General features: G+C 36.3%; 1 protein-coding gene across 1 annotated transcript in view; it reads right to left on the bottom strand.

Moving 5' to 3' along the window:
• csmd3a (CUB and Sushi multiple domains 3a) overlaps nt 1–12225 on the bottom strand; it is a 437506-nt gene that overhangs the window by 142607 nt on the left and 282674 nt on the right. The window contains exons 36-37 of the mRNA XM_051721095.1: nt 8478–8602; nt 6332–6428 (exon numbers count right to left, since the gene is read on the bottom strand). Coding sequence (XP_051577055.1) covers nt 6332–6428; nt 8478–8602 — 222 coding nt within the window. The remainder of the gene's footprint in view (nt 1–6331; nt 6429–8477; nt 8603–12225) is intronic.

Here is a 12225-nt window from a genome sequence, read left to right as displayed (position 1 = left end):
TTTTTGGTTTGCATAAACAACTTACATCAGTGGTCCTCAACTGGTGGGTCAAGACCCAACATTGAATTGCAGATCTGTTCTGGTAGGACTTTGGACAGCAATGCTAAATGCAAATAGTAAAATGTAATGAACCACATAATCATGCATAATAAGAATATACAAATAAATAGGCTTATCAGCTTTTGAAAGAGAGGAGAAAACGCTCCCATGTCTTTTTTAGTTGACATAAAAGCTGTAAATCCAATGAAACTCCACGGTATATGAACAAAAATTAATTTGTCACTTGGTAATATGGCTAATAGTACTTAAAAAGTGTTTGTTTTTTAATTGTAAGGCTGTTAAATCATAATTTGCTAAATGATACTATATTGTGTACAATAAAAATTCTGGTTTTGTGTTTGGCTGCTACTTTAGTTTCCAATGTAAAATGTAGGTACTGATGCAAAACCAGTTGAGAAGCAGTGCTCTAAAGCTCTGAAGGCTTGTGACATTCTGTCATGAGGCTTCTACGAATGTCATTCAACTCTGTCATGGCTGTCATCGTCTTCAAGTCGGTAGGTCTACTGATGAAGTGTCGTGGCAGTTACAGTTGGGTCACACCTCACTGTCATTCACCTGATCATACCGAAATTACAATTGGGCACACGACAAGGCAAATCAGACCTATTGCTGTTTTGTGAACCTGTGGTGACCTCCATTAAGTAGACTGATGCTCTGTAGCCACTCTGGAATCACCATGACAGACTATTTATCGAGCAACGGCTGACATTTAGTGCTAAAGAGGTTGTGACGAATAGAAGCAGGTATTTCACTTGAGTCTCAACCGCACATAGAGTTTAGACCGAGGAGGTACCGTATATTCAGTTCAATTGTATAGTGCATTTCAGACTACATGTTGTTCCAAAGCAGCTTTACAAATGCAATTGTCCTATAGGGTTGTGACAATTCTAAAAATTTCAATAGTCAATACCAATAGAGTGCAACAGCCTGGTTCTGTAAGTAAAGCATCTCATTAAATATTTTCCATTGGGAATTTATTATTATCAATAACTTATAAACCTTTAAAGACAGTCCAGCCGTGAGCTCTGAGGTTGTTAATTGATGGAACATGCTTCTGTTGAAGCCATCAGCCCATAGAGTTTCAACCAAATTTTTTAAAAATCGTGCTGAAGAGCAGAATTCCTGGTGAAAAAAAAAAAAAAAAACTACCCATGATCCAGCAGAGATATCCTGTTCATTTACTGTATATGTACTCAATACTTGGTAGGGGCTCCTTTTGCTTTAATTACTGCCTCAATTCGGCGTGGCATGGAGGTGATCAGTTTGTGGCACTGCCGAGGTGGTATGGAAGCCCAGGTTTCTTTGACAGTGGCCTTCAGCTCATCTGCATTTTTTGGTCTCTTGTTTCTCATTTTCCTCTTGACAATACCCCATAGATTCTCTACGGGGTTCAGGTCTGGTGAGTTTGCTGGCCAGTCAAGCACACCAACACCATGGTCATTTAACCAACTTTTGGTGCTGTTGGCAGTGTGGGCAGGTGCCAAATCCTGCTGGAAAATGAAATCAGCATCTTTAAAAAGCTGGTCAGCAGAAGGAAGCATGAAGTGCTCCAAAATTTCTTGGTAAACAGGTGCAGTGACTTTGGTTTTCAAAAAACACAATGGACCAACACCAGCAGATGACATTGCACCCCAAATCATCACAGACTGTGGAAACGTAACACTGGACTTCAAGCAACTTGGGCTATGAGCTTCTCCACCCTTCCTCCAGACTCTAGGACCTTGGTTTCCAAATGAAATACAAAACTTGCTCTCATCTGAAAAGAGGACTTTGGACCACTGGGCAACAGTCCAGTTCTTCTCCTTAGCCCAGGTAAGACGCCTCTGACGTTGTCTGTGGTTCAGGAGTGGTTTAACAAGAGGAATACGACAACTGTAGCCAAATTCCTTGACACGTCTGTGTGTGGTGGCTCTTGATGCCTTGACCCCAGCCTCAGTCCATTCCTTGTGAAGTTCACCCAAATTCTTGAATCGATTTTGCTTGACAATTCTCATAAGGCTGCGGTTCTCTCGGTTGGTTGTGCATCTTTTTCTTCCACACTTTTTCCTTCCACTCAGCTTTCTGTTAACATGCTTGGATACAGCACTCTGTGAACAGCCAGCTTCTTTGGCAATGAATGTTTGTGGCTTACCCTCCTTGTGAAGGGTGTCAATGATTGTCTTCTGGACAACTGTCAGATCAGCAGTCTTCCCCATGACTGTGTAGCCTAGTGAACCAAACTGAGAGACCATTTTGAAGGCTCAGGAAACCTTTGCAGGTGTTTTGAGTTGATTAGCTGATTGGCATGTCACCATATTCTAATTTTTTGAGATAGTGAATTGGTGGGTTTTTGTTAAATGTGAGACAAAATCATCACAATTAAAAGAACCAAAGACATAAACTACTTCAGTCTTTGTGCATTGAATTTATTTAATACACGAGTTTCACAATTTGAGTTGAATTACTGAAATAAATGAACTTTTCCACGACATTCTAATTTATTGAGATGCACCTGTATATATTTGCACTGTATATATTGGAATATTTTGCAATATACTTTTAAATACAGTATACTGATTCTATACTAATGATCAATCAATAGCTTTAAATTTTTCCATATTTTTTAAGTGATTACATCAAGGGATTGTAATTCATTCCCTCTTTAAAAACGTTAAGTAAACAGTCTTGTACCTTTGTCTTTTTTTAGGGATGTCCCGATAACATTTATTTTTTTAGAACAAATACGGGTACAGATACTTTGGTACTCACTGATACCAACACCTGTTTTATGTTTTAAATTCCATATCAAGAGTTTATTTCAATTTTATCAACAAAATGGTGTTTAAATAAATGAATTTGTTAGAAATGAAATCAAATGAAAATACAACAATTAATTTTCAACATATTATTGTATTATTTTTATCAAATGAAGTGATTTTATAAAGAAACTCACAGCAAAATCTAAAATACAACATTGGAGTTATGGTATCGGTTGGTTTCATCAGATGTTATCGGTTTTCGGTATCGGAGCAATTTTACGAGCACGAGTACAAGTATCTGAGCATAGTATCAGACCCAATTACGATACCAGAATCGTATCAGGACATCCCTGCTTTTTTTCAGATTTTTAAATACTTTTTTGCTTCAAATAAAAATGTATGTTGTGATTCACATTCAAACTGGTAGGTTTGGTTAATTGCTTACATATCTTTTATGAAGGATTTTATGAAATCCAAAAGGAAAACATTTATGGGAAAAACTATTCCAGAACCAAGATGGCTGATAAAGTGGATGGGCACTGTTGAGCTTTATAATTCAGAACCAGTAATAAAAACAAAGAAACAAATGGCAAGCAATAGTGCAAAATTAGTCAATAGAACAAAGATACAAATTGAGAAAACAGTGCTTGGTGTATTTTTTTTTTAGATATCTGCAAGCAGTATCGAGTTTTAGTAAACAATTAAACATTTGGAAATTTAAAACAGTAATCAAATGTAACATAAGCAATCATGTATTACAGTGCATTCAGAAAGTATTCAGACCCTTTCATTTTTTCACATTTTGTTAAGATGCAACTTATGCTAAAATTGTTTAAATTATTTTATTTTTGCAAATCAATCTACATTCCATACCCAATAACAACAAAGCAAAAACCAGATTTTTGATAACTTTGCAAATTTATTAAATAGAAGAAACTGAAATATCACACTGACATAAGTATTCAGGCACTTGAAATTTAGCTCAGGTGCATCCCATTTCTCTGGATAATCTTTGAGATGTTTCTACACTTTCATTGGAGTCCACCTGTGGCAAATTCAATTAATTGGACATTGTTTGGAAAGGCACACACCTGTCTATATAAGGTCTCACAGTTGAAAATGTATATCCAAGCCATGAGGTCTAAGGAACTATCTACAGAACTCAGAGACAGGATTGTGTCGAGGCACAGATCTGGGGAAGGCTACACATTTTCTTTGGCTACAAACATTTGTGGCTGCATTAAAGGTTCCCAAGAGCACAGTGGCCTCCATAATTCTTAAATGGAAGAAGATTGGAACAACCAGGACTCTTCCTAGAGCTGGCCACCTGGCCAAACTGAGCAATAGGGGGAGAAGGGCCTTGGTAAGAGAGGTGACCAAAAACCTAATGGTCACTCTGGTTGAGCTCCAGAGATCATGTGTGGAGATGGGATAAACTTGCAGAAGGACAACCATCAATGCACCACTCCGCCAATCTGGGCTTTATGGCAGAGTTGTCAGACGGAAGCCTCTCCTCAGTGCAAAGCACTTAAAGGACTCTCAGACTGTGAGAAACAAGATTTGCTGGTCTGATGAAATGAAGATTGAACTGTTTGGCCTCAATTCCAAGCATAATGTATGGAAGAAACCAGGCACCGCTCATCACCTGTGCAATACCATCCCAACGGTGAAGCATGGTGGTGGTAACATCATGCTGTGCGGGTGTTTTTCAGCGGTAGGGACTAGGGGACTGGTCAGGTTTGAAGGAAAGCTGAACACAGCAAAATACAGAGATATCCTTAATGAAAACCTGGTCCAGAGCGCTCAGGACCTCAGACTGGGTCGAAAGTTCACCTTCCAACAGGACAATGACCCTAAGCACACAGCCAAGACAACACAAAAGTGGCTTAGAAACAACTCTGTGAATGTCCTTGAGTGGCCCAGCCAGAGCCCGGACTTGAACCCAATCAAACATCTCTGGAGAGACCTGAAAATGGCTGTCCACCGACGGTCCTCATCCAACCTGACAGAGCTTGAGAGGATGTGCAGAGAAAAATGGCAAAAAATCCCCAAATCCAGGTGTGCACAGCTTGTCGCATCATACCCAAAAAAACTTGAAGCTGTAATCGCTGCCAAAGGTGCTTCAACTAAGTACTGAGTTAAGGGTCTGAATACTTATGTCAATGTGATATTTCAGTTTTTTCTTTTCAATAAATTTGCAAAGATATGAAAATCTGGTTTTTGCTTTGTCAGTATGGAGTATGGAGTGTAGATTGATGTGAAAAAATAAAAATAAAGCATTTTAGCATTGCAATATAACAAAATGTGAAAGAAATTAAGGGGTCTGAATACTTTCTGAATGCACTTTGTGTCCCGTATTTGCTGTCGACTGTTTAGAATCAGGTCTAGCGGTGGCCATTAATCCTGCCAGTCGTGCCAAATGAATGGCAAGACTGCTGCTTTTGTTCGTAGCATATTTTGTCCATCGTCATTTTGTCTTCTCCATGCACAAGGAGTAGCATTCCATTAACTTGCGTTAATCTTTCATTTGTCCTCCGTGCAGATTAAACGTCAAACTGTCCACAACAGTTAATGCGGTGTCTAAGAGGAATGGTGGCCACTAAGGTCAGCTCATATTTATTACATATTGTGTGGCTGCTGCAACGCTTGTGTCTGGTGGAAGGGACACTGAGGCAAATAATAAAAATCTGTCTTTCAATTCGGAGGGCTCTGCTGTTTTATTTCAGAATACTGCAGAGTCATAGGCACTACACTGATAGCATCCTGTCTGCTACTTATACTGAGAGCTCCACACAGGAGATTCTGACACTCTGAGTTCACTCTCGCTGCTATAAAGCTGTTGATCCATGATATCCCATGACAGCTCAAATATTGATGTGCTTTGGATGATAAAACAAATCTCTAGATGAAAGCCAGATGGCATAAGGTTTCAAAAACAGTCTTATTTCACAAATCCAACAGCGCAATTCTCATCAGACTCTTGTGTTGACTAGACTCTGTTAAATAAACTACACCAGGGATGACAACTGCGCTTGTACAATGCAGAATATATTAATGTCAACTTTGTGTGTTTGTGTTTATCTGGAAAAAAGTGGCAACTTTGGTTAGGAAACTTTGTTGACAAATTCCAGACTCAAACTTGTGTAGCCTTCATGAGCACCACAGCTCAATGTGTCAGATCACATGCACTAACCACTAGGCCATTTCACCTACTAACAAATTACCATAAAATTACCATAAAAGCAGTCCATACGACTTATACAACATATATGCACTACATGCCAAGACATCTAAAGCCATTTGATATATTTGTGTGAGATACAGATGTCTTTATTAACAAAAAAATCTTACATCAAATCTACTGTTGTTGTTTTTTTTTTTTTTGTGTTTTTTTTTTATATAAACACAGACATGAATAAGATCAAATGAGATCATTTTAAAATAATGAGAGAATGTTCATTTTTTTGGTTAAATATTCCTTTAAAATGTAATGTTTCCATGTTGTAACGTGAACTCAATGGTTTCCAGCTTACCAGAATAGCTCCCAAGTCTGGGAGCATTGCTGTCGACACCGTCGTAAAAGTCTAAAGAGTCCCAGTTGTGTTCGGTGGAAAACGTCACAACTGTAATCTGTAGAAATTAAATACAAATTATATTATTAGGACTAAAAATATGACAAAAAATTAATTCATATGGTTTATAATGAACTTACATATACTGTATATACTTAAAAATATATTAAATATACTGTAAAAACATATGTACTGTATATTTATTTATATTTAAATTATACTCGATCTATTATACTGTTATAATATTTAATTAATATTATAAAATGATATAATGTATTTTAATATTATTTAAATTATTTAAAAACAAATACAAATAAAATACAAATTATTAGGACAAAAATTTGAAAATTATTGGATTAATATGGTTTATAATAAACTTATAAAAATATGTATTAAATACACTGTAAAACATACATATTTATTTACAGTTAAATTATACTGTACTTAATTAATAATATACAAATATATACTAAATTATAAATGTATTAAAATGAATTATAAATAAAATATAAAAAAAAAATATGACAATTAATGGATTACTATGGTTTATATAGAGCATATATACACTGGTGGCCAAAAGTTTGGAAAAATGTACAAATTTTGCTCTTATGGAAAGAAATTGGTACTTTTATTCACCAAAGTGGCATTCAACTGATCACAGTGTATAGTCAGGACATTAATAATGTGAAAAATTACTATTACAATTTGAAAAAGAAAAAATGTTCAGAACTTCTTAAACTACTTCAAAGAGTTCTCATAAAAAAAATCCTCATTGTGCAGCAATGACAGCTTTGCAGATCCTTGGCATTCTAGCTGTCAGTTTGTCCAGATACTCAGGTGACATTTCACCCCACACTTCCTGTAGCACTTGCCATAGATGTGGCTGTCTTGTCGGGCACTTCTCACACACCTTACAGTCTAGCTGATCCCACAAAAGCTCAATGTTGTTAAGATCCATAACACTCTTTTCCAATGATCTGTTGTCCAATGTCTGTGTTTCTTTGCCCACTCTAACCTTTTCTTTTTGTTTTTCTGTTTCAAAAGTGGCTTTTTCTTTGCAATTCTTCCCATAAGGCCTGCACCCCTGAGTCTTCTCTTTACTGTTGTACGTGAAACTGGTGTTGAGCAGGTAGAATTCAATGAAGCTGTCAGCTGAGGACATGTGAGGCATCTATTTCTCAAACTAGAGACTCTGATGTACTTATCCTCTTGTTTAGTTGTACATCTGGCCTTCCACATCTCTTTCTGTCCTTGTTAGAGTCAGTTGTCCTTTGTCTTTGAAGACTGTAGTGTACACCTTTGTATGAAATCTTCAGTTTTTTTTGGCAATTTCAAGCATTGTATAGCCTTCATTCCTCAAAACAATGATTGACTGACGAGTTTCTAGAGAAAGCTGTTTCTTTTTTTGTCATTTTTGACCTAATATTGATCTTAAGATATGCCAGTCTATTGCATACTGTGGCAACTCAAAAACAAACACAAAGACAATGTTAAGCTTCATTTAAAAAAACAAATCGCTTTCAGCAGTGTTTCATATAATGGCAAGTGATTTTCTAGTACCAAATTAGCAATTTAGCATGATTACTCAAGGATAAGGTGTTGGAGTGATGGTGCTGTTTTTTACATCAGTAATGTCCTGACTATACTTTGTGATCAGTTGAATGCCACTTTGGTGAATTCAAAAACAGCAAAATCCTTAGATTATTCCAAACTTTTGGCCGCCAGTATATATATATATATATATATATATATATATATATATATAAACCTTTCTATTTATTAAAATTGTAATTATAATTAATCTATTATCATTTGATAATAAAATTGATTTATTTTTGTATTTTTTTTCTGCATACCAAATTGTCCTTTCATCTGTTATTTTAATCACATTCATCTTGTTTGCATCACTACAAAAGTGCAGTATTGAGAAAAGGCTTCACTTCAAAGATCCATACAGAATGGCAAAAATTACATATTCACTAGTTCAATAATACAGCAGAGAATGGTGAGTCCCTTGATAACATTTCTTTCCCATTGCAAGCTTTAAGCAATCAAACACTATTCAACCAATCATTATTAAAAATAAATAAGAAAAGTTTGGTCTCACTTGGATTCCGGTTCCCTCCGGCACAAAGACCTTCCAAACGCAGTTCAGATGGTTGTCATAGGGATCGGGGTAACCTGGAGACAGGATGGTCCCGTGGCGCATGGTCAGAACTCCTCCACAGGGGACTGAAAGACAGGTTTAGAAAAAAACAATGACAGACTGAATGCAACAGAGAGGCCATGACAAACAAAGTGGCGTAAACAAGCCCTTTCCAAACCAAAAGATACAGAAAACAGAAAAATATAAAAAGAGGAAACAACAAACACATTTAAAAAAGGAAGATCAAACAGCATACTTTAAAGATTGAAAAGTTGTACACCTAAGGAGATGAATAGTATTTTTGACAGCAGTCACATGAGATGAAGACTCCAGTCATGATACTGGGCAAGAAAAGCTGTTTTATTCTACATAAGGCAGGACAACCTTTCATGATGCGATGGGAGAACGGTGCCTCTGGTTGTTCCTTGCAGGGTACTCAGACTTACAGGCTCCATATGGTTAGGATTAGGGATGGGGTGGGGTAAGGACATATGCTGCCTCCCAGGAACAAACTGAGGCCCCTTTGTACAATGGGCCTTTCATGGTAGCGCCATGTTGAGATCACATGACAAGCTGAATATTACTCACTTAATCTTGGTACCCCACACCTGCCCCCTTTTTTATCAGAACACTTTTGTGTGCAAAATAAATTGAATTAATTAAATAATGTGTGACAACAATGTTGAGGGGTAACTAACAAAAAGTAGCAAGGCTACTAAAATAATTACATTTTTCAAAAACGTAACAGGAAGAGCTACTTTTTCCAATGAGTTGCGGTGCGTGACAAAACAGTTAATCAATGTTTTATGTCTTATTGTATCAGACAGAGGCAGATAATTAAATGTGTTCTCCCGGAATGTTCCGTTTTCTCTCATATACTGTATAATGTTTGGAAAGCTGATTAATTTCAGTGAATCGGTGGATTCAGACAGTTTGTTGGAGCAAATCATTTCGTTAAACGGTTAATTGCAAAACTGTCATCCTAACTGAGATCATCGTTTATGTGCCAGAAAAATACTCTTATATATGATATTACATGTCATATAAAAAAAAAAAAATAATCTATAACCTCATTTTTATCTAAAATATTTTGTTTTCTTACATAGCTTCAATTTTGTAGGCTACTTTGTCGTATCAGTCAGTTAAAGAAATAACAAAAAACTACTTGGAGCACCTTAAAGGTGCTGTAAGCTAAATTAGCTGTTCTAGAATTTCCCCAAGCTGAGCCGCTGGATAAGCCACGCCCCCTTTTTACAAAATACTGCACTCCAACAATACCAAATGAGCTTTACTGAGACCGACATAAGCTGAAACGGTTGTCAAAAACTACAGAAGCAAAATAACACCCTCAGCTGACAACTGTTATGAGCAACATGGCATAAAAACGGCAGTAAGCCTCAATAATTCGCTGCAACTACAATACTGTAAGAATGCACAAAATGATTGACAGGCAGAAAGCATCCTTGTCCGCGGTATATGCCAAATTATTGCTGCTGTCTGTTCACAGACACAATTAGTGTAATATGCTTTAGCCCACAAAAATGGAACCACTGCTTGCAATCGTCTACATACACTTTACGTCATTTAGAATTACGTTAATATTCCATTTTCATTAGCGCTTTTCAAAACACACAGAGCACACAAACATCAGCTGAGAACAAAAGCTAAAGAAAAAATACCCAGGTAAATTGAATGACGGCGAGAAATGAAGCAATTCTTATTTGTTTGTTAAGGCTGCAGCAGACATTGTACTTAGCACCTCTAGATGTTAAGTACCACAAGCGTTTTCTGTCTTCACAATCAGTGCTTTCAGTTGACTTCCATTCTAGCACATCTATATTCCACAGGTGGTTTTGCACATGCTCGCACATATCAAAGCGATAATCAAAAAGGTTTCCAGCTATGTTAATGTCATCATTAGCAGCCTGCGCTCAGGAAGAGGATAAGTGCTTCATCATGTAAATAAATAGAACGTAAAGAGACCTACTGCCCTAAAAAGAGAAACATACATGCTGGTAAAAGCTAATGTTAACCTGTGATCTTAGATGGTATCAGCTGTTTGGTTAGCTATGATGCTGCAACATTTGTTGGTTAAAGACAGGAGGAGATTAGTCAGACTCTTGACAATCAGCATTAAGTCTGGTCCACACTGCAGCTTATTCTGGCTAAGAATTGTCTACTATGACAAGTGGAGTGGAAAAAAGGAATTCAAATAATGTCGCAGTAGTTTCTGTCAATGGTTGTACAGAAAATGACACAAAAAATAGCTGAAAATTGGTATAGACTTTGTGATCACAAAAAATATATCTCATTAAACAGTGACACACAGGGTTGGTGTAACATGTCCAGTAGTGTTTGTATCTTTAGACTCTTGTTTTGTCATGTGTTTTATTTTGAAGTCTGTTCCATGTCATGTCTTAGTTCTGTTTTCGGTTTCTGTTTCCTTCCTGTCTTGACTGTTCTCCAGATGTGTCTTATCTTTTTTGCCCTTTGTGTATTTAAGCCCCTATGTTTGCCAGGGTCCTTGTTCTTAGTTTCATATTTTTATAGTCTTAGTCTTAGTAACAGTATGTCAAGTCTAGTCTGTTGTTTTGTATCTTTTGTTTTAGTTCATTAAAACTGCACTTGGGTTCTTATTATCATCTGTTTCTGCCTGTCCTACCTCCAATGTTACAGTTGGGAGGGTTACATTTAATTGTAATTAATTACAAATATTTAGTACTTACAAATACTTAGTAAAATGTAATCAGTAGCTTAATTCAACTACTGCAATAAGAAAGTAATGTAATCAGATTACTTTTAATTAACAGGGATACTGCCTCCTTTATAGGAAAACAAAATATGTTCAAATGTAGAACAACTTAACCCTCCTATGGTCTTCTGTCATTTTTGACCGGAATCACTTAAATGGTAATCCAAATAAAAATGGTTTCCTTTATCTGAGCGGTGCAAGTCTCGGTGACTTTTCATCCACTTGACATCTAAACATACAAAAAAAAAAAAAAAAAAATTGGACATGATTCTATAAGTTGAAATGGTTGTAAAAAAAAAAAAAAAAAAAAACATAGAACAAAAGCGACACCTTTTGTCTTCAGTCAAAATTGACCGGCCATTGAAAATGAATTGGAAAGATCATAAAACAGAGCAATTTTTTCAAATACAATCAGTAAATCAGCCACAAGAAAGAAAAAACACACAGAAATTAAAGGGTGAGACAATAAAACATCCAGAGTGCAAAATATACACACCCTCTCTCTCTCTCACACACACACAAATGAATTGTTGAGTCTATAACACAGAGCATTTTTTATTTAAAACTTGTCAAATAAAACCAATAAATCAACCATCAATTCTGAGTGACCCCAATGTACAAAAATATACCTTTTCCACTGTGGGAAAATTTACACTTAGCTGCACGTGCCTCACCTTCCAGACAAAACACTGCATTTTTCTGTTATGAAAACAAATACATTTTCCCACAGCTAAGTTATAAATGTGGCCTTGTCGAGCCTTGCTCACAGCGAAACACTTTACTGTTCAGGAGACCCTGCAGCCATCTACTGGCTATCATGACATGATTTTTACTGTACTAAAGTTTCATAAATTTACTTATTTGCATTTGCAAATTAATGGTAACATTTATATATTTACATGTAAATCAGATAAAAAATAGCATAACATCCCAAAAGAAGTGCATCATTTTATTGTT

Source organism: Myxocyprinus asiaticus, chromosome 16 (assembly GCF_019703515.2).
Source record: "Myxocyprinus asiaticus isolate MX2 ecotype Aquarium Trade chromosome 16, UBuf_Myxa_2, whole genome shotgun sequence".
Lineage (NCBI taxonomy): Eukaryota > Metazoa > Chordata > Actinopteri > Cypriniformes > Catostomidae > Myxocyprinus > Myxocyprinus asiaticus.
The sequence above is the reverse complement of the archived record's forward strand: the minus strand, read 5'-3'. Positions and strand labels throughout refer to the sequence as shown.